This window comes from Lepidochelys olivacea (assembly GCF_965140295.1).
Source record: "Lepidochelys olivacea isolate rLepOli2 genome assembly, chromosome: 11".
NCBI classification, from domain to species: domain Eukaryota; kingdom Metazoa; phylum Chordata; order Testudines; family Cheloniidae; genus Lepidochelys; species Lepidochelys olivacea.
In genome coordinates, this window is record NC_140421.1 from 45,591,970 (window position 1) to 45,615,698 (window position 23,729).

The 23,729-nt window shown below is 38.9% G+C and overlaps 2 protein-coding genes across 2 annotated transcripts in view; both read right to left on the reverse strand.

Moving 5' to 3' along the window:
• TTN (titin) overlaps nucleotides 1-10,294 on the reverse strand; it is a gene marked incomplete at its 5' end in the record, with an annotated part of 307,317 nt that extends 297,023 nt beyond the window's left edge. Inside the window, 7 exons of the mRNA XM_084642843.1 lie at nucleotides 98-241; nucleotides 476-776; nucleotides 3,039-3,283; nucleotides 3,362-3,450; nucleotides 4,992-5,279; nucleotides 6,204-6,407; nucleotides 10,204-10,294. Of these exons, the coding sequence (XP_084498969.1) occupies nucleotides 98-241; nucleotides 476-776; nucleotides 3,039-3,283; nucleotides 3,362-3,450; nucleotides 4,992-5,279; nucleotides 6,204-6,407; nucleotides 10,204-10,294 (1,362 nt within the window). The remainder of the gene's footprint in view (nucleotides 1-97; nucleotides 242-475; nucleotides 777-3,038; nucleotides 3,284-3,361; nucleotides 3,451-4,991; nucleotides 5,280-6,203; nucleotides 6,408-10,203) is intronic.
• Nucleotides 10,295-19,884: 9,590 nt separating this feature from the next.
• The window catches only part of CCDC141 (coiled-coil domain containing 141), a 151,999-nt gene continuing 148,154 nt past the window's right edge, over nucleotides 19,885-23,729 (reverse strand). Inside the window, exon 29 of the mRNA XM_084642594.1 lies at nucleotides 19,885-20,127. Coding sequence (XP_084498720.1) covers nucleotides 19,998-20,127 — 130 coding nt within the window. The 3' untranslated portion in view covers nucleotides 19,885-19,997. The remainder of the gene's footprint in view (nucleotides 20,128-23,729) is intronic.

Below are 23,729 nucleotides of genomic sequence, written 5' to 3' on the forward strand. Positions count from 1 at the left end.
TATCTTGTTAATTTTGCACTATGAAATACATGCTTTGTTTGCATGTAGGATCAGGGGGTAAGGAGGAAATTATATAAAAGCTGTGTTTTACTTCTACCTGCTCCTGAACAGGTTGAATGTGTACCGCAGTCATTGCTGTCCTTTTAGAAATCTGCTCTACAGGGCTTGGAACTGGTTCTCTCACTCTAGCCAGGTCAACTGCAGCCACTACAGTAGCAACAGCTGCTGTTTTATCAGCATCCTGTAGGACCAAAATTAGTCACATCAGAAGATATTGTTTTATAGGGTGCATACACAGAATAAGCATATGACAAATACATGCACAGAATATTGCTGTCAAAGGTCAATTTAAACATTTCCAGGGGAACTCCCTAAATAGCTGTTGTAAGCAAGTGTTTACATGCAAACTCTCAAATTACATTTAGCGGCTCTCTCAGCATAAGCAATGTTCTTTCCAAATTTAAAGACTCTTTACCTCTTTAGCACCAGCAGCTATACCAGCAACAGCAACACCAGCAGCAGCACCACTGATGGTCACCTGGTCTTGGACACCATATCTTCCTTCCCATCTTTCTTCTGTCCTTATCTGGGTACCGCTTGTAGTTACTCTAGTTTCCTGCATCCGTGCCTCGGCTGCAGAGACATAACCTTCCAGTTTCCAAGGAGGAACAACCTCAGCAGCAGTGGCTACCGTTGCCTGTGCTTTACGGATCAGCACTGGAGATTTCACAGGCCTAATAGGTGAAGTGGAGAGTCTTCCAGCAGGAGATACTGACCTAATGAATAAACATAATATTACTGGTATTAAATTTAGCATCACCTAATAAAATAACCACACAAGTAACTTCACACAGGATTGACATTCATTTCCTGTTTACGGTACGATCAGTACCTGGACACTGAGCTAAATGAAAAACCAACAAAAACCAAAACAAACCAACTATCCCCTTTCTTGTCCCTCTCCCCCCAGTTGGAAAATTTTGAATTTTTTTGACCAAACTTTACTTATAAACTCCAGGGCTACAAGAAACCAACCTACTAATAGCGATAGGCAGCATGGCAGTTGGGAACACTGGATTTATTTATTTAGAAAAGGAAAGCAAAAGTTCTAGTTGATTTGTTACCTTAAAATTGTGTAAATGGTTAGATTGTATGATCTGCTTACCATTCCTCTATTCTCTTCCTTCCTTCCTATTGTTTGTTACACTCACTTGTTCTCTCATTTGAAATTATGCTCCTCAAACAGTCTTTCTATGTGTTTGTACAGCTCCCAATACAGTGGGGCCCTGATCCTGACTGGGTCTTTTGGATGCTATCACAATGTAAATAATAAATAGGAAAGGAGATCTCATTGTTTTATTATTTATTTACTGAACGCCATCAATGTGCTTGACACTGCAAGAAGGAAAGGACTTGAGGAGCTTTCCTCCTCTTGTAGGTTTGTCCGATCCTTAAATTATTGAAGGATTTTTAATGACTTAATTAGCTTTACAATGAAGACATTAAAGAGAACACCACAATGTATTTCATTCAAGAATGTACATTTAATATAAAAGTACCAGCAATGGTAAGTTCACATTGGGTCAGAGACTATATTCTTTACTCAGATAATGGGAGTTTTGAGAAAGGACTATTGGATCAGGGTCATTGTGTATTAAATTAGGCCCCAATTCTGCAATGAGCCCCACTGAATTCAGTGCAGTGTCATGTGGGGGCACAGAAGTCTGCCTTTGATCCGTTCATTTCAGGATTGGGGCCTAATTTCCTTTTACCAATTACAGTAGCATTAATTGGTGTCTGCTGTTACAGTGATAAACAGACCTTTTAGAAAGACTGACATTTTAAAAATTAATTGAGAGTATTAATATGTAGTTTTAAAGCACTTTCCAAGTTGCTACAACACCACGACTAAATACATCTTTTCCCCCAAGATGAGTTCTGGTATATCAAATTTCTAGCACCATGCAAATGTTTTAACATTGCCACATTCTGAACCATTGCAGCATTAGTGGTGGTCACCAGCAATATACTTTTATTTTTTACATTTATTTTCACATCTAATTTAGATGTAAATGTTATTTTTGAGTCAATAATGTATTTCACGCAGGTCTACCTAGAGGATAACATTTTTAGCGCATTATGCCCTCTAGATGGCACTATTGTATTATCCTTGCATTTACGCAAGTGCTCATAGATTAATTATCCTTGTAAATTATTACATTACTACCAATCCATTGCTCCTTCTTGTATATACAGCAATAGCTTTTTTCACTGTGATGAAATTCACCACAAAGCAGAGCTGCCACAAAGGTTTAAATGGGGCCTCATTCAGCTCAGAGACATTTCGCTTTTCTGGCCCAGTGCTTGGTGCAGTCGGGAGCAGAGGCAGCAGAGCCAGCAGAGCCTAATAACTCTTCATCAGTGCCTCAGTGCAAATGAATTTAGCTCTGCCACACCACAGCTGTGGACCCTGCACTTGAAATCACTCCCTTTCCCTCCTGAGGCCCTACACATATCAGAGCTAAACCCTCATTTCCCCATAACCATGCTCATTTTTCTTGCCTCCACAGCCTTAACTCTGGAATCATTACCCACATGTCCAAATATACCCATGTCCACAGATATATGCAGTCATTTTTCTATTGATCCTTCCATTCTGCATGCAACTCACCAAATGCTCTTTTCTTTTCCCATACAGTAATTACCAAAGGCCAGATTCTGATTGAAATTAATCACGTATAGCTGGAGCAAAAAAAGTGTTACTCCAGCTTTGTGTGGCGGAACACAGTGCAGAATCTGACCCTACACATTTTCTAACAATTTCCTAAACCTATCTCAGAGGATGGAGCATTTGCAGACGGCTGCCAAAAACCTCCTCCTGAACTTTGACAACTATACACAACCAACAGTCAGAACAAGTCCACGTTCTTCCATTCTATGTTGTGCTTTCAGTTCACATCATCACCATTTCATTTTCTCATTTTACTGGTGGGAATGACTCAAAATTCAATATTTCCTTGATAGTTAATATGATTTACCTGACTGGTGATGGTGTTGGTGCTCTAACATGTCTTACAGGTGACAGTGACTGTCTAATGGGAGATGGTGACTGCTGTCGTGCCATTTGTACTTTTGCTGCACTTATTGGTGGAGTTGGTGATTTTGATGTAGGTTTAGGAGGCATTCTTGGAGGTGCCTTGTGTGGGAGCTGTTGTCCTGTGGCACTCTCTATGGACATTTCAATAGTTGTAAGTGATTTGGCATCAAAGTGGGCTTCTATTTTCTATAATGAAAGAAAGAACAATGGTGAGACACTGCAATATCTAAAGTTTTTAACACCATTAGCTTTGAAAAAATGTACCTTTTCAATTCTGGCTTGTCTTGTTTGCGAAATCTGAGCAGTCGAAACAATCGTCTTTGTCTTTTTAGCGGGTACTACTTCTTCCTCGCCTATCAGAAGGTATAAAATGAATAGTCAGGAGAATTATATGTGGTAAAAAACAATAATAGCTTTTTAGAAGGAACTAAACATGCAATGCCAATTGTATATCAGCATGTGTAAACACCAGAGAAAGAATTAATCAGCCATCTGTTTTTCTTGCAGTATCTATAGGCAAATAATTGTGGAACCAGTTGATATAAGATTAGCCTTTTTGTGTAACTATGTAATTAGGCCAAAAAATTTAAAAGCATATTAATTATACAAGACTTTGAATGCCTGCTTCAGAATCATTCCAATCTGGTGAGCCAAGAAAGATTGTCTTGGCTATAATGGCATTATGAGTATGATTGAAAGGGCTCCATTCAACCCGAAACTGCCTTCATAGCTACTGGGCTCATTCTCATCTGCACTCTCAACAAGAAGTCTACCCTCTCTTGTGAGGGGGTATTGCTTCCAAGAAATGGCTGCATAATGCCAATTACAGCCTTATACAGATGACCAAACTTCTATTAATCCTTTCCCCATGATTAAAGTCTGTGACCTTACTTCAGCCGTGTATGGCTTGCACAGACTAGAAGGGCTCATATATTTTAGTCTGGTCAGGGCCCTAAGTATATAATGTTGTTGTAGCAGGAATAGTAAAAGCCCTTTATTGTCTTTATTTATTATTTGAATTTTAAACTTTAATGTCTGGGTAGTTTTCAATTTAAAAATATACAGTAAATGAAGTCCAGACTCCTCTACATATGTGTATGTGAGGAATAAGCTGATCAAAAAGGGCAATTCTGCTGTGCCTCATTCTGGGCTACTCCCATATTCTTGGAGTTCACACTCTGCAGATGCGTTGTGAGAACAGAGGCCTGAAGTTAGTGAGCACTGATTTGTGAATGTCAACATGAACATTCTGCCATTCGTTTGCTGTGTGTGTCTCACAAATTCCTCTAGTGAGAGAAAGTTCTGATGGGGCACAGAAATGGGGCCACGTTAATGTTGTTCTTGCAGTATTAGCATATACCCATCTTACTGCAAAAATCAAATTGTGCCTTAATCTGATTTTGCAATGACAAATAATCATTTAGCAAATTAAAAACAGTCCTGTTCCTACTACAGTCAATAAGAGTTTTGCTCACTTAAGAACTGCAGAATGTGGCCCAACAGCAGTAGATAAAAGGCCTTGGATTTAAAATTTAATTTTTAAAAATTCTGCAAGAGCAAAACAAAACAACCTCTCACAAAAAAACAAAACAAAACCAACCAAACAAAAACAAAAAAAATTACCCTTTTGTAATGCCTATACTGTACTTAGATAATTCAAAGAAGTCCAACTGAGGGAATTGTTTTATGTTGAAAATGTACTTTTTGTTACCAGCCTGGAGCCTTTTATGACATGTTTCAGCTTGGAACGCATTTTTACAACCAGTTTACAAACGCTTGAGAAATGGGTTATTAATGAAATTGCTGATCAACATTAATTGCAGCAGTGCCCTTTATACCACAACAAGAATGTACATGTTCTTATTTTCATGGCTTACAACCTCAACTCCATTACCTTGAACCAGCAATTCGGCTGTTGAAGTAGCTCGTCCCACGCTATTTGTGGCATTTACTGAATAGGTTCCGGAGTCTTCAGGATAAGCTTCTGCAATTATTAAACTGTAGAGGTCTCCTTCTTGTGAAATTTGAAAATCGAGGGAGCTTTGAATTTCTGCTCCATCCCGATAGAACTTCACCACAGGTGTAGGGATTCCAGTCACTCTAACATCAAGTCGAACTTGCTTTCCTTGCCTTATAGTTATGCTCTGTAGACGTTGTGTAAAGTTTGGTGGTGCTGTTTCAGCTACAATTTAATTAGAAAAATTAAAGTTAACTCAGTAAAGACAACTTCATAAGTCCTAAATATTTCCAATTCTAGAAGCATTCACAGCCTTTAAAGTCTTTACAAATACTCTTTATAAATAAACTACGATCTCCTTATTTATCTCCCAGTTGCTATTGATTTAGAAGAGGGCCACCTTGTCTAACATTAAAATAAATTAAGGCCTCCTTCCTGCAAACACATATACATGTTGTTAACTTTACCCACATGAGTAAAGCCCTGATCCAGCAAATGCTTACACTTCATGTGAGTATTTCCATTGCTGTCAATGGGACTACTCACATGAACAAAGTTGAACATGTGCATAAGAGTTCGCAGAGTCAGGGCCTATATTGGTAAGAAAGGGCCAGATCCATTCTATATTCATGTGAGTACAGTGCTACTGAAGTTAATAAGGACCCTATCCTTCAAACCCTTATTCACAGGAATAATCTTTACTTACATGACTAATTCCATTGAAGTTGGTGGTGCTACTTGTGTGAGTAAAGATTACTCTTGAATAAAGGCTTGTAGTGTTAGGACAGGCATCTGGAAGGACTATACTCGTAAGTGTTTGTACAGTCTGGTTCATAGTTTATACTGCTGAAGACTGTTGTAATAGTAATACTTGAAAATTCACCATGAAGCGATGAAGAATCCTATCTACATCTATAAGGAATCTAAGTATATATTGGAGTTTTTTTGGGGAAAAAAATCTAGCTCGCTTTACTAGTCAGGAATTTAATTTGTTGTTGCTATCTTGTATGGTGTTTCCATCTCATATTTTTGTGTTATTTTTATCCAAGTTTGGAATATATATATGTATAATTTTTATTTTAGCTCCCTCACCTCTGGTGACAAGGGGAAGTGCCAATAGTTTGCTGTCCCTCCTTAACAATACTGTACCTGTGACAAGTAGCTCAACAGTACTAGTTGCTTGCCCAGATCTATTGGTGGCTTGTATGCTGTATCTTCCACTGTTGTCTGCTGTCACGGCGGGGATCACGAGTTTAGCGCGGCCATCGCTAAATGAGATCTGCACGCCGGGCAGAGTTGCAGCGGAGATAACCTGGCCATCCCGAAACCAGCTCACCTCAGGAACTGGGGAACCTACAGAAAGCGGTAGATAAAGAAAGCAATTTCAGCATCACTATAGACCAGGAGCCCCAAAATACTTCTGCTAATTAAAAAATACGTATGGCAGTTTTCAACCATCTGAGGGAATTGCGGCGTGTGCACAGGTCTGCAATTACACCAGTAGCATAAAATCACAACATTCAAGGTATTTCCCTGATGCAGATGTCTTGACAATACATAGGGTTTTAGTGTAATTCACAGGCTGCTAGATTAAGAAATTCCTCAAACAGTGTCCTGTGCCATTTGAAAGCCCTGTTAAGGGAGTTGACGTTAGTCTCATTTAAGAATTATATGAAAGATTGAGAAATTCATGGTGGTCAGCCTTTGATTCATTCACTAGTATAAAAAAAATAAAGTACAGTTTCCTTGTAATGAAATTATATAATCCAAGCATTAGGCAACAAGAAGTAAATTGAAAATGCAGCCTGAATTACAGTATTTCCGCTAATAATGAATTTATTAAATAAGCTACCACTGAAAGTGATTGTAGCAAAAAGTAAAATCAAGAGTTATCTTTATATCTTTCTGGAGAGGATGATGGCAAAGCCTCACAGAAGTGAATGAATGAGGGATTCGTATAAATTAGCAGAGAGCAGCCACATTGGATCAGATATTTTACTGTTCAAATATATTATGTTCTTAGGAGCCAATCCCTCAGGCAAAAACTCCCACTTTCAGTATAGACTCCATGTATAGTCATAATTGGCCTTCAACTTCAAATGGTAATTTAAACATGACAGGGAAAATCCTCTTCCAGTACTCAGACGGCCAAGAGGAATCCTTGTGAAGGGAGAAGAATCCTACTACCCATGTCACAGAGCAGGAGACAAGTGGCTCTGTGGGGCCTATTCCAGCAGAGAGGATTCTTTGTGGTCCCAGGAGACCCCTTTTCTAAGATGGAGGGACCCAACTATCTGTTAAGTGGTGGATCTCCATCCTCACCCATGTCTCTCCATCCACCCCTCCATTTCCCCGAATCCCTTTTATGAACAGCCATGCAGAAGCCCCATAATGTTGGGTTCTATGCATGGCAAGGTTGTGAAGTTATGTATGACCTCTTCCAATAATGCCCAACTGCAGAAGTGGACCAGTTCCATTGTGAAAAGGCCCTTTATAGCCTCAGGAGGCAGCCCTGAGGCTGCACTAGTAGAGTTGCCCTACAGCTGCTACTACAGTCTCAAAAGTCTCTACCTTTGTGTGTGCCAAAGACCCTAAGGCTGCAGAATTCTGCCCCCTAACACTTTCAAATTCTCCCTAAAGAACCCAGTTACTTATTTGAACTCTATATGAGGCCAAGAATATGATGGTATGAGAATACAGGCTGTGAGGGAGAATGCAATCACTCTAGACTTGTTTCAAAAAGTTGCAGATTTTGCTATTTTTCGTGGCCAAAAAAATAAGCTGGAGTTATTTTGTTTTATATTTATATATAAAAATCAAATAATTCAGACATTATATATAAAAGTATGTGACCAGTCTGGGAAAGAGAGAGACTTTTCAAACCAAAAATAGAAACACCACATTTAGGTGCTTATAGTTTCATAGGTGTAGCTAAGCAAATACCAAGGATTAGGGGGTTGCTCAGTTTTCAAGGGACCAGTTTGAGACGCTTTGGGTCTGAGTTTCACAAGCATAGAGCATACCAAGAGTGAAGCCTGTAAATGCAGGCTTGCTGTTGCTCCGTATTTGGAAGGGAATAACCCAAATAAACTAACAGGAGTGCAAGCTAAATCTTTATTAATGAATGCAAAATCCAGATAATACTGTGGAAACAGACACACACACACACAAGCAATTCACAGTATGGTTCACATGTATAATTTAGTTTATTTACTCTAATGTTATAGGCTGCATCCTGTAGTGTTTATTAAGCACACTTTTAGTGCTCTCAGATTAATTGTGCTCTTCTTATTCAATCTAGAATTATATATAATATTTGACTTGTATATAAAATGGCTTTATTCAAAGGTAAAAACAAGGATTGAATTTAATATGCACAATGATTGATAAAAGAGACCACTATCCAGTGACAAAAATAAAGTTACACTGTCCATGATTGAGAAGGTCAGATTCCAGGAAATAAAATCTTCACAATTTGTTGTACGTTAGAAAAACAGAATACTGAATCACTGCCAGAATTGTCAGACCTGATGAGTGGCTTTGGGGAGGGAGGGATGTTCCAGTATCCCACAACATGAATAAGAGCTAAGAAAATATTGGTTCACATAAGGTTTGGGCCTAAAATAAAAGAATGGTACATGCAGTTATAAAACTGATGTGTCTCTTATCAGTATTAAATTAAGTCGCACTCACAAATATTACAGGCTATTATAAATGAAAAGAAAATAGCTGAAATCATCCATTCATCAAGAACTTCAGCATCATAACTGGTTTTAATGATACATTTATCTATTTTACTTTTATGGTTAATGGATTTATTACAAGGATGATTTTCCCTCAGCATATCTATATAACTTCATATGAAACCTACATCAAACAAAAATTCCTCCCTGTTACAGAAGGCTGGGATGGCTAACACTGGAGTAGTGGATCAAACCCTGAAAAGTGGGTACAAAATAATCCACAGATGTAAATGGGCATATGGAGGTGTTCATATCATCCTATGTTAATCAAAGGGTCCAAAATGTTGGTATAGGTCTGGGTGCAAAAGTATGATTATCAGCCACACTTTGGACCAGGGCAATGATCATCAGCCACAGCAAATGTCAAAGGTGGCTACGGTGCTGGACAGACAACATATCTGCCAGGGGGTAATTGTACAACTTCAGTTCATGTATGCTTTGTTTTATAGTATGTGGTAGTCACAGTGCTAACACCAACACCCTAATACACTCCCTTAACCATGTCATTCTGTGCCACTTCTCCTTAGTACTGAGCATGTGTTAAAGCTACTCCTGGAACAAGGCATTGGTTGCTCTGACACTTATTTTGATTGACTAATAGGGTTTGAGTTGGGCTTTGTACATTCTCTGTGTTCATGCTGACTCATTCACTATTTTTGTCATATGTTAAGATTTGATAATATGGCACTTCATTTAAAAATGAAGGTGCTTCTTTAAGTTGCCCCATGATCTTAGTTATGTTTGGACAATCTTACACTACCTCTAAACAGACGTTCCTACCATTCTGAGTGGGCACAGAAACCCAAATTCGGTGCTTACAACCCATATGACTCCACCAAAATCATAGAGTCAAGGGGGTTGAATGGGGCGTAAGTCAACAGAAAATGAGCCAGTGTGCCCAGCACAAAAAAAATGGTCCCCTTTTGCTTTGGATCAGCAATGAACCTTCTGCTGCTTGGCCCTCACTCTGTCATGTCATCACAGACTCTGTGCATACATCCCTAGATCTCTCACTAGCTCAGTTTGCACTTTTATCCCTATTTCTTCCTTTGATTTGTAAACTGGGGCCCAAGTCTGCTCCTATTGAAGTCAATGAGAATTTGACCACAGACTTAGGTGGTAGCACAATTGGGCCTGTCCTTTGATCCATCATAATTCTGCACAGTATGTCTGCTGGAATCCGATAACACTTTCTGAAGTAGGCTAATCCATTGAAGAAATGGCATTATATTACTTGACCTTTTCAGGGCTGTCAGATTTGGATATATTCATGTACTGACAATCTTCACTCCATCACATTACAGGATTATCTAAAGCACCAGCAATTGTATGTTTGCCTTACATTTCCACAACATAAATAATTCAGGACCAAGAAATGAAGGTAGTCAGAAAGAAATAAGTCTTACCACTAATGTGAGCCTCAAAGGTTGCGGCACTACCCTCCAGTGCCACAACACTTTGTAACGGCTGCGTAAACGTTGGTGCTTTTGTCGTCATCTTTACAGGCACTCTGAAAGAAAGAGGAAAACATAATTGGATGTCAAATGCCAAGCTCTTTAAAGTTCTTACTGTACATATTTCCTCTCCTTTCTTACTGTACTGCCACTTTTTTTTTTTGTACATGGTATGGAATGATTTATCCTTCTCAGCCTTAAACCATATTGGCCTGACTATGCTTTAATATTGGAATTGTTGGAATATAATAATTTCACTTGTAGGGCCTGCTCCTGCTCCCTCTGAAGACAATAATACAACTCCTATTGACTTCAATGGAGTGAGCTGTGTTCTAGTGGATTAAGCATGGCACCAGGAGACTGGGTCCTACTGTTGATTCTGCCCCGACTCATTGTCTGACCTTGTGTAGGTCACTTAGCCTCTTTGCTTCCATCGCCCTATCTGTCATAAAGGGAAAATAATCCTTATTCATACAGGTCCAAAGCGTTCTGGGATGAATTGAAAGTGTTCTGTAAAACATCATTAGATTCACTGGGAACAGAATTAGGCTTTAAATAGCAGCTTAAAAGGAATGTGGTTGTCTGCAATCTAGTTGGCCTTTAATAATTAAAGGACGGCTGGGAGGCTTCCCTTTTTTAAGGTATACTGTAAGAAGTGAATAATCTTATGCAGAAGCATATTGGCATTAAAGATGCAGACAAAATTCAACTATTTCTCAGACAGTAGCTCAGTGCAATCTGGAATACTGAGAAACAGCTACCTTTGAAACATGAGTTAGGGTATAAGGTAGCCACTGACACGGATGACTTGAACAACTGCAGGAAGGTGTGAAATCTGAAGGAAAAAAAAGTGTGTCCTCTCTTCCTATGCATAATAATTCTTTGCATAAAAGAAACACACTGAAAGCCATGGAAAAGAATACATATTAGAGATATTTTGAACTTTATTTTAAAAGGGCTTATTTTAATTGTATGTTGAATTTAAATGAATTAAGTTTGAATATTTCTAATGCTTAAGGTCACACTGTTTTAAACTGAAGTTATAATTTCCTTGATTAAAAAAACACCATGTGAATATAATGTTATCATCATGATTTACCAGATAAGAGATATCTTGATAATCTTTTTTTCGGTGTCTCGACTTTGTAGTGATACATTCCTGTATACTCTGAGTTGTGCATTTACTTTTGATTCTGCATCTGATATTGCCACAGTACCAGACATAATTATAAATATATAAAAAAATAAACCTTTATTCAAATCTAACTATGGGCCAGCTCCTGCCATCCTTAACTGGGTTGAAAAATATCTTACGCTGAGGAGCAGACCCATTGAAATCAGTGCCTGACTCTTCAAAGGAGCCCAGATTTGTTTGGAGCCTGACTCCCATTCACTTTCAATGACATAAGGGCACCTAACTCCTGTAGGCTCCTTTGAAAATCCTACACAGCGTGACTAAATGTGCAGTAATGTACTATTCAAGGTGAAAGGGCAGCATCTGATGCTCTATTGGGTTGTGTGAAACTTTACATGAAAGGCACTATGTGTATTGTCTTCATGAGTTGTACTGACACTTTTTGTAACTTGGTGTATGGGGTGATTTTTTTGTTTCTGAAATTTTTCAATTTGTGAAATAGTTTAAACAAATTAGGTATAACTGACATTTAATCTCCTGATGACACCAATTTCCAAAAATGTGCAAAAGCAAGACAGTACAAATTACTTTAATGTATACTTATTCTTCTCATATCCACTTCAATTGTGGATTAATGATTTGACAGTCATTTGAAAGAGAAATAATTTAGTATTTTAAATAAACAGTATAAAAACTATACAGATTATTTCCAAACTCCAGAATATGTTGGGTATTATTTAATTAAGTATAATTGATGATGAATTCATTGAAAGTTTAAATCTCTCATTGGATAGGCAAATTGCAATGATTAAGATTTTGAGCTTATAAGGCTTTTGTATAATTATGATTAAAAGGTATGCATCTGAAATATCAGGCTCCAAAAATAACTTCCCCAGCTATGACTGACAGCAGACAAGTGTTCCAGAGCTGCTGTGTAATTGATACCTTCGCAGTTGATTCCCTTAAAAAGTCATCGGTGCTTAGCTGATACCATATGCATTTTATCAGAGCTATTCTTGGAGCTTCTTGGTTTATCTGTGAGTAACATAACCTTGAACACTCCCAGCATACATAAAAAAGTTTGTAAGTTAACTGACATTTCCATATACATTTCAAAGCCTAATTTAAATGTTTCTTTAATATCAAATGTACTTAAAGAACTATTAATTTAATTTTATCAAAACTCACATTCAGAAACATAAGACGACATTCTTGACAAAGAACTTTAAGGTTCAGTGTTTATAGACTATATTTTTATTACATACACCATATACCCATAAATATATATTTATATTGATGTGTTCTATCAAAACGATTAATGACTGACAAAGAAATATAGTTTTACTATAAAAAAATGCCACTAACCTGATTTCTCAAGAGTGCCTAAAAGGAGTGGGCAAAGCCCAGCGAAAGTTTCGTAAACGACGTCCTTATCCAGAGCAAGATTTTAGACAATCCCAATATGAGAATCGTTGAGCCTCTAATCATTGAAAACAAAACTACACAGTCTTGACAGTGTAGTTTTGCTTTTCTTTGCAATCCCTACACCCGAGGCGAGGCTGGGAATGCACGACTGCTCAGAAGTGCTCACATAGTTGTTTTACTTTATATACCCCTGATCTGCTGACAGCTCTGCATCATCATGTCAGTGCCACTTCTGATTGGTTTTCTAAAAAAAAGCATCATGGGAGATGCAATCATACACCACCTGTTGGTCTGATGGACAGTGCTAATTTTGGCAGCACAAAAGGGATTCACTGAGAAAATGAACCAGTATATTCAGAGTTTATTGTGCTTTAAAGTCCAATCATTTTATTTGCAGTTGCTAATTAGTTACATCACAAATTTAAGAAGAAATTATGAGGAAGGATTTTTATTAAATAGCATAGAACACAGTCAAATCAATACTGGTCCTGCCCGTCAGATCCAACCTTACAGTCTCTTCCCCTACAATGACTAAGTAGCTACCAAATGCATCTGTCAATCATCAGGTCACATAAGTAAGTGGACCTAATACATGAGCCTTATATTGGTTATTTATATGTATATTTTTAAATTACAAGTTGAAAGTTTGTGTTTGAAACCAGGTAAATATGACTTTTTTTGTTACAGTTAAAAATCTTTTTACAGCTAACTAATTATTTCTTTCAGTAGGACTTGTCAAAAGGAATGTCTGAAATGCAGGAACATGAATGTCAAGAAGGCGCGTACATAGCAGCAACTTTTGCAATGGTTTAAAACCCAGTCTTTAGCCCTCCCTCCTGACTGCCCTTATTAGGGGCCTGTGTAGGACTCATGCAGCCCCTGCACCAATGAGCTATGCCTTTCCCATATTGCTTGCTGAGAGGTCTTTGGCTGAGCCAGGCCCAGCTTTACCAGGCTGTGGGGCTAGCTGTGTCACCAGCTGCATTTGCCTCAAAACCAGAAGTCAGAGACAGAAGGGGCCTTTGTGCTGTCTTCTGCAACTGGGACAGCCACTGTTCTAAGATACCTGTGTGCACCTGTCTGTCAGGGTGCTAGTGCTTCCTTATGCAACCTTCATTTTCCTGTCTGACAATATGGTACCTAACTAAGCTCCTATTTAGCAAACCACTTAAGCACGTGCTTAACTGGCTCCCTGAGACTTCTCAGTCTTAAAGTTACATGTCTGCTTCAGTGCTTTATTAGACAGGGGGTGTAGGGCTGGCTTATGCCCCAAGGTACACAGTAAAAAGAGGTCATCTGTGCACAGATGCTCTTGCAAAAGGGCTGGGGAAGGGGGGCAGGCGGGAACCTCTTCTGTGGTACCATCCCCACCTCCTTAGACTCTACAGAAGAATCTCTGCAGGCACAAAAACTCAAATGCGAGGAAGAGAGGCTGATGTGGAAGGCAGGGCAGGAAAAGAAGGTAAACAAAGTTCCACCATGAACCTCACATGGAATACTTAGGAGAGCAAATACAAACAAGTTTTTCTATGCCAGCCCACTTCATGCTCAAGAAGCCCTCCTCCTCCCATGGCAGCCCCATAACTGTGGAGTGCAGGGCGCTGAAGGAAAGGAAGCTTCTGAGGCACAATGTCTCTCCATGGATGGAGCACCCTGCAATGTGCTGTTTTGAAGGGAGCAGGGGAGAGTACGTCACTTCCCCTTCATAGACTGACCTGAAGAAAACTCTGTGAGGAGAATCTTAGAGTTTTACACCCTCTAACCCATTCCTGGGGTGGTTTCCATAGAAGGGATTGATCTAACCTTTAGTTTACTTTTCTGGTTAAAAAGGTCATCTTTAAGGGCATTTTTGCTGCACAAGGGTCAGGGGAAAGGAGCAGCAGCAATTATTGTAATCTCCCACATTGGTGCAGTGTCCACTTGACAGTGTTGGAAGACCGGTATCATACCCCATTCGTTAGTCTATGGTCTGGACGGGGTTAGTCTGAGAGAAAAGCTAGTCTATCCGCATCAATTTACTGTCATAACATGAGGCAGGCCTTGACTGCAGCTAGGATTTACATTTACATTTTTCATAGTGAAAGAAATTTACTCTACAACAACAACATTAGCAGGCAGTAAAATTTTCTCCAAAGTAGTGCAAGTGGTAAAACTGGTGAAAAATCATGTCTGCAACAGCATATTGACTTCAAATTTCTCTTTCAAAAAAAAAAAGTAAAAGTCACTTTTTGGTGACTTGGTGAAATGGTGTTATGGAGACATAAGTAAAATGAAGAGAGTAGCATAAAAATCATAGGATTAAATTAATCATTTTTAAAATCTCAAAAAAGCTGACATTTTATTACCTTTCCAATATGTGTATTTTGGTTAGGAGGTCAAATGTTACTATTTCTTCTAGAAAAGGGGGATGAAAATCCCACAAATGGCAACATTCCTTTAAACCAAGTCATGAAGTATCACAGAAAACTAAGGTTTTGTATCCAAACATGAAGCAAAAACGGAAAATGTTCTGTAAGTGCTAAACATCACTACATGTTTAAAGCTGCATTCACCAACTCCAACCTTTTTGCATATACATTGTGGTTTGTAACACAGGCACGGGATTCCACCTGCACAAAGTTCATTGCAGGATAAGGGTGTTGGGGCAGATCCTCAGCTAGTACAAATTGGCTTAGCTCCATTGTCCTTAAAAGATAACTCTTATCCAGTGCTTTGCATCTTTAGATCACAAAGAGCTTTACAAAAGGTCAGTATCTTCATCCCCATTTTCCAGATGAGGAAACTGAAGCACAGGGAGGGAAGTGACTTGTCCAAGTTCACCCAGCAGGCCAATGGCAAAACTGGGACTTGAAACCAGGTTTTCCTTGTCCACTAAGCTACATTGGCTCATAATATATCATATCATATATACAAGTTTCACCTCCCACAAAACCCTTAGACACATTAGCCCTTGGAGAAATGGGTACTACAATGCACATACTATTTCTCAAAATATACACTATGTCAGATATAGAATATGCTCTTTAGTGTAATAAAATATTATAGGCCTGATACTACAAATACTTCTATATGTGAGTAACTTTACTCATGCAAGTAGTCCTTTTGACTACAATGAGTGAAGGTGCATAAGAGAAACAATTACTTCAATGCGCCTGCATATGGAAGTGTTGCAGGATCAAATCTTTAGTCATAAGAGCGTGGAACATTAACTTCACTGTTTCCTGACTTTTGAATGCTTCACCATACAGCTTTAACAGGCTCTTTTAAAATGGGGTTTCCCTAGTTTATTAAAAAAATTAAAAATCAATAATATGCACCTATTTGCTTAACAGCAGTAGAGTGCACTGTACTGCAAAATATATGCAGTCGATAGGACAGGAGCCCTGTGTTCTTTCCTGCTCCCCTTCCCGCTACACATTCATTCACTAAGGCTTTGTCTACAATATGGAGACTATACTGGCATATCTATGCCAGCAGAGCCATGGAGTATAGACTCAGCCTACACCCAACAGAGGAGCTTTTCTTTTGGTGTAAGACCACTACCTCCTTGAATCACATTAGTTACATCAATGGAAGTTGTATCTACGCTGGGGTTTTTGTTCACATAGCTATGTCAGTCAGGGGTATGTTTTTTCATACTTCTGACAGATGTAGCTATTCCAATATAACTTTTCAGTGTAGGTCAAGCCTAAGTGTATGGAGAGAGGTAGAGCCCCACCTCCTCTCCTACGTGCCTTTGTTTTCTTTACACACCTTCTCTCAGTGTGAAAGAGTAGGTTGTGTATGAACTTTCTCTAACGCGCACACCCTTTGCAGAGCCAACAGAACTTGACAAGCAAGCAGTTACTGGATCACAGTCAACAAATCAAAGCACATGTACAAAGTGTTTTTCTAAACCCTTATAAAACTGACAAACCAAAAATCAATTTTCACCGACATGACCTAGAGCATAAATCCCTGTTGAGTTGCTAGTTTTCTAAACTCTTCAAAACAAAACATTTTTATAATTCCCCTGCTTCAGCCTGGAAAATGGCTGAACTGCTCCTCTCCTCCCCCACAAACTTTCCAAAAATATTTTCTCCTGGACTGAAAACAAACATGCCAAGTTTCAACCTGAAAGACAAAAATGTTATAAGCAACAGAAAACATTTGCAATGACATCTGTGCAACCATATCCACATAATACCTCTAATGAAACAGTAAGTATGTTTGGCCAGACTGATGGCTTGGGATGCTTGCACTCCATTACACAACCATGTGAGAAAGCCAAGTTCCACACTAACCAACCTCAGGGCCCTTAATGGAACCTGGAAATATGACAAAGATAATGATAGGAACCTGGAGAGAATACACATACTACGCTGATCTTCTCCACTCATAGCACCTCCTAGGGGTCAGCTATTGAGTGATAGGGTCTGTTGGAGGATGCCTACATTTACAGCTGAAAAGTTGATGCTGCTGTCAGGTGCTGGTGCTTTCTGAGATGGTGGGATAAGATAAACAAGAACTGAGGCTTTGAATGAAGAAGATACCAACTAGGAATGAACCTTCCCATCTCTCTCCTGAAAACAGTCTTAGCTGTAGTGCTCTATGTGTGCCAGTGTCATAAAATAGCAGGCAGATGGTCTCCATAATGTATTACATCTTTTCCATTTTTAATTTCTAGGATTCTATGAGTGATTTAGGTGTGCTTATTGTCAGAAAAATGAGTATGTAAACAAAAGACACCTTAACAGATCTGTTCCCTGTATGCATTCACAGTTATATCTAGTTGCCTTGCTGACAACGACAAATCATAGCAGTGTCACAAAACTATGGGAGAGTATATTGAATTCTGTTTCATATATTACCTAACATTGTTAATAAAAAATCCACAGCTGGAACTTAATCAACAGTCAGGACGGTAAGCCAGATAAGGAGTAGGAGGGAAACAAAACAAAACAAAACAAAAACACCCAAAAAGCAAAAACCGAGCTTGACTTTCAAATCCCAAGCCGTGTCTGAAGGTCTGGGAATTAAAAACAAACCAACAAAAAAACCCACTGTTTTTTCAATGAGCAAATTGGCTATGGAATCAGGGACAATAGACATAAAACCCCACAATTTCATGTTCACAGAATCACTTTTTCAGAGATTTAGTTATCCTGCAATTTCTAACACTACTTCTATAAACAGTCCAGCTGAAAAGAGATATTACAGATGGGCTATCACCAGCAGGAGAGTGAATTTGTGTGGGGGGGTGGAGGGTGAGAAAACCTGGATTTGTGCTGGAAATGGCCCACCTGATGATCACTTTAGATAAGCTATTACCAGCAGGACAGTGGGGTGAGAGTAGGTATTGTTTCATATTCTCTGTGTATATATAAAGCCTGCTGCAGTTTCCACGATATGCATCTGAGGAAGTGAGCTGTAGCTCACGAAAGCTTATGCTCTAATAAATTGGTTAGTCTCTAAGGTGCCACAAGTACTCCTTTTCTTTTTGCGAATACAGACTAACACGGCTGTTACTCTGAAACCTGTCATTACAGAACTAATGTGTTTATCAATTTTAATTTTACAGTCTATGTGTGAGACATGTAATTAAATAGCCCATACTCCAATTCCCTGGGTTTAAAGGCTATTAAAAATGAAATATTTAACACTGGCCTTTAACCCACTGTCAATACCTGTGTGAATAAGATGTACAAGTGAAGTATTTATTGACTGAAGATGATTATAGGGGCCACACAGCATATAGGTTTTGTCTTTGTTGATTTTTATGTTCATGGTTTTAGACTGAGAGTCAGCTGCTAATGTGTTATTTGGGTCCCCATTTGCAAGGGTGAAGTTCACCCCCATGCGTAGAGGGCCAGAGCAAAGTCTTAAACTTCCAAAACAGGGCTACAGTGGGATTTAAGTGGTGCATAAGCCTAGTACTCACCTGGGCACACAGGACATTCACTTAAAGTATCAATTTTCCAAACCTTTGCACCACAGACATGCTTTACAAAATGCACATGGCATCAGCTATGTTGGCCAAATAACACACAGTAGTATAGGAATAGGAGGCTGTGTTGCATGAACTGCCTGCTGCATGGGGCTTTGAAAATTTGGATCCGAATGACCATTGAGGAACAGCTATTTTAGAGTCTGAAAGTCCTGCTGGTTCAACTCCTTCTCAAATTGATAACCAAAATATGGCTTTTACTATTCCTCTTCCTCCAATACTTCCACTGCAGGTGTGAAGTGGCTTCTAGAATGTCTGCTGCTGATCTGGTGGTAGTCTTGGAACTCTTTAAGGACAACTGTAGGAGCGTCTGCAATCCAAAGGAAGAAACCCAGTTTTCCAACATAAGTGAAAGTGGCAGGTGGCCTATCACCAGGCACTATAATCCAAGTCTTGCAAACAACATGCATATATGTATTAAGCTGCCTTAAAAAGTTTCATCTGCTCAGAGACCATCTTTGTAGCAATCCTGAGTAGGCCCCGCCTTCCAGTTGCCAGAAATGTTTCCTTGTCCATGCACAGGCTCCCTAGGAGCATTGCCAGAGACCCTGGGAACTAATCAGCCCCCCACTCCAGGTTTTAAATACATAGGATTAGCCAGCCACAGAGACAAAAATTTATTTCTATCATTTCCTGATTATAGAAGCCATTAACTCTTGCCTGTATCAATGAAAATTGAAGAACTGAAGTCCTCCATTAGCTACTTAAGAGGAAAAGGGGGAAAACTTGCTCTTCTCTCCTTCAGTTGCTTGTGTACCACACTTGATATTTGTTCTCAGTCTTGCTGACAGAATGGGTACAAGAAAACTGACCTACCAACAAGGATCACTGTGGTCTTGAGAGGCCTATGAGAAGGTACTTAAAAAAGTAGAGGGGAATTTATTAATATCACTTATAAACACACCTCAAAAGAAGGTGTGTTTTCTAATTTGTCTTACAAGCCAGGATAAAACAACTGAAGTCGAAACCACAACATTTACATCAAGTAGATTCTGCTATGCATGTGACTTTATTAATGAAATATAGAGAAACAAATTACAAATTCTAATTACTAGCATGTTCTTAATGGGTATTAATTAAGCAGTACTCAGAGATTCCCTTCCCCCCTCCCCCCACAATGTCAAATCTCCATGAAGATTCACAGCAAGCAATTAGTCCACTCATAAATTGGGCATCCTGAAGTTCAACCCATCTTCTTAATTAGATTTCCCCTATAATATCCTCTGGAGTATCCAAGAGAAGTATGGGATCATGCTTCAAATTGATGTTAACCTCTTGCGACTCCACATTTGAAAAACAGGTACTCTGCAGGCAGTGTTTATGTTTTAACCTGTGCAAGCAAACACATTTAAATGAATATCAGCTACATTTTAATCTGGTGTAAATTACAGCACTCTTCATTCACCATTCTATGGGGTTTGACAAAACTGCTCCTAAAATATCCAAGATCATGGACAGAAATATGGAGTAATCACATCCCTAACAGATTACAACACTGGCCTAAAATTTATATTACTGGTGAAGAGTAAGAAGTAGCAGTGTTATGTACAAGCAGAGGAGTCACAACAACAAAACAAAATTTCACCTGCTGCTTCTCCTTAACAAAAATTAAGGTAGTCTTCAGGTTTTTGTTTTTTCTTTGGAACAGATGACATTTCAACATGATGCACAAAGCATGGACCTTTGCCTTCTCAGCTGGATTTGAATAGGAGCACCAAGGGAGAAAGGATTTTTGAAGAAATATAAGAGTAGTTTTTGCAACCAATGTGCTGCCTATGGCATATGTTCTAGTTCTCTTTCCTGTGTTATGAGCTTTGATTCAGATCAACACATATCTCACAGGAGATGGGAAGAGATTCCAAGAATGCTGGTTCTTCACTCTCATCAACATAGCACAGCAGATCTTTTAGAGGATGTGAAGATTACAGAGAAAACTCAGATATTTATTCCTTCAAGAGAGATCATCAGTCCAAATGAAGGAGCAAGAATACCACAATAATAATGAAAGTTCTGGCAGCAAATACACAATGATCTGACCAATATAAAGGTAAGATCTTAGGTAGAGTGTTGAAGGCTATTTAGTGGCATGTTGGCTGTCCTACAGACTCTCAACCACTTTCACAGGGAACAGGAACAGTCATTCGCTTCTTGCTAGCAAGATTCATGGAGATGTTTTTCTATTGAATAATCCTAAATGGAAATAATCGTAAATCCCTTAGCCTCTCACTTTAGGTTCTCAGGGCATTTTAAGACAAAAAGATGTCCAAACAATCTACCTTTCACAGAGTTGTAACATGCTTCATTAGAAGAACTGTTCAGGAATTTTCCATTGTTTTTGGTTTTGACAGAAAATGTGGTTTGAGGAAAAAATAAAGATTTTCCACAGGGAAATTTTTATTTCGGAAAATTTAATAAAAATTTTTTGGCATCAGGAAATAAAATCAAAATAAAATATTTAATTTCAGGTCAAGTTGATCCAAATCATATAATTTTGGTTTGTTGAACTGCGCCAAAATGTTTTGTTTTGCATCATTAATCTGTGTCCACTTTAGCTTCCCCTGCGCCTCACATTTTTATTTTTCCCCTTATGGGCTTGGCTCCACAGCCAAGTGACATCTCCCATAATGCACCATGGTCTCACCTGAGACTGAACCCCAATGTTGCATTAAGAGAGCCCCACACCCCTACAAAATGTTTCCTTTTGATACATTTCAAAAAATATTTTAATGTCTTTTCTTTTAGAACATGTTCCATTAAAGTTTTGATATTTTGACTTTTCATTCTGATTTGGGCTGAAAACAAACATCAACATACCAAAGTTTCCCATTGGATGGAAATTCCAAGTTTCTCTCAGCTCTCCTTGTTCGATACATCATCTTGAAATCATAATATTCATTAGCATGAATTCTGCCTTCTAATTAGTGTAGTCATCCTTCAGCAGCCTATTCTCCCCCTGCCTCCACCAGCTTCTAGGCCCAGTCTCCTTGCCCAACCAGTCCCAGTCCTCCTCCAACCCCCCATCTCCTTGTCTGATCTGTCATCACAACTTCACCCCCAGGTTTTTCATCCAGTCTCAGTCTCCTCCCCTTGTTTATGTTTCTAAACAAAGTAACAGTGAACTGATACTAGGGAGAAGTCAGTTAACATAGACCTAGAACAGTGGTTCCCAAACTTGTTCCAGCAGCTCCCATTGGCCTGGAGCAGCGAACCGCAGCCAGTGGGAGCCGCGATCGGCTGAACCTGCGGATGTGGCAGGTAAACAAACCGGCCCGGCAGGGGCTTTCCCTGCACAAGTGGTGGAACAAGTTCGGGAACCACTGACCTAGAATATAAAATGATTAGGGAGAAAAATACTTACCCCATAGCACTTTGCACAAGAAAGTAGAATGTAAATCAGAGGGTGAAATTTAGCCTTGTGTAGGAAGACATTTCAAGGGTTATGCACCACATATGTCCCACATACTTAAGTTCTCAAAACTGATCCTAAGTAGGACAAAAGCTGTGCATAGGCCCTGCACTGGGCCATTGAACAGTTGTGAATTTATCCCAAATCAATCTGAAGAAGTTGATGACACCTCTTTTTCTCAATGTGCAGGTTAGTTCAATTAAAAAGTAGCATCTTTTGTCTACAGTTCGACTATGACAGATAGAGATGCTTTCCTAAGAAAAGGTATAATCAAAGTTCTCTTATTGCAACAAACTTCCCCTTCTAGTAGTGCTTTTCTTCACTCTCAAGTGAAGTCCACTCTCTTTTATAAGAATATTCCATTTGTTTTATGCAGCATTCAAAATACTGTAAAATACCTGCCAAATTCTCCTTGATGTGAGCGGTCAAGTATTTCCTGTACCTTGGAAACCTCTGTACCTTATCCCGAAGATCCAAGTGTCATTTCAGTTATTGATCTGTTTTAATGGTCATAATTCTGTCACTTTTGCTTTTTTGAGGATTGTAAAAAGAGGGTCAATGGAGCAAATTTACTGATGTAGCCACTATCAACTTTAGCTTAATTCTTCCTTCAGAAATACAACGCACACAAATTGCATTAACTTCACTGGGGTTGGTGCACATATCCAAAAGTATGGTCTGACTCCTAACCACAGCAGCGAATGCTATACAGCCAGTGAAAATGCATTGGATCACTATAATGTGGAATGAAGTCTTCTGTGAGAGCTTTCAATTTTTTTACAGAACTTTTGGGATGAATTTGCTAAGCATTTCTTAAAACCCACATTCCAAACCCTGTAACTTGAACACGTTTATACTCCTAGCAGCAGTCACTGTGAACCCAACATTATTTTTCAGGATAGCACTAAACTGATCTTGTGTGTCAGCCAGATATGATTAGCAAAGATTTCAACATATGCGAGTGATAGTCATCACTTATGGATCTAATATTTTGATAAAATACTGACCTTTCTGGCGTAAGACATTGGCTTATAAGTAGGAAATTATTTTTGTCCATTTTAGTGTCACAGTAAGTGCTTATGCCCCAGTGAGAATATGACCACTGTCTCCTCAGAATCTAGTGACGTCATTGATGACACTGAAGAATTCTATCACTCCTCTCTCCCGCCTTCATGTCACAGTTTTATTCTGGTGAAAACTTGGTAACTAAATGTGTAGACATAGGACTTAAAGAAACTGAATAAGGTACCTGGATGGTAAAGGAGGTGTCATGCGTGGCATCCTTTGCTATGCTTAAAAAACCCTTGTGCTCCTGCTAAGTTAACTTGGGACTTTTTGCAGAACACACCACTGATTTTATTTTCCAGCTGTTGAGTAAAGAGATCATGTATAGATAGCACCTTCTCTCTCTTCAAATGAGAGTGCAGGATGTACTACTGTTCACCTAATATGCCCAATTCATGAATGAAATAATTTCCTTGGGAGAGACTTTTAGAATGAGGAATGATAAAATGTATGTAACAAAT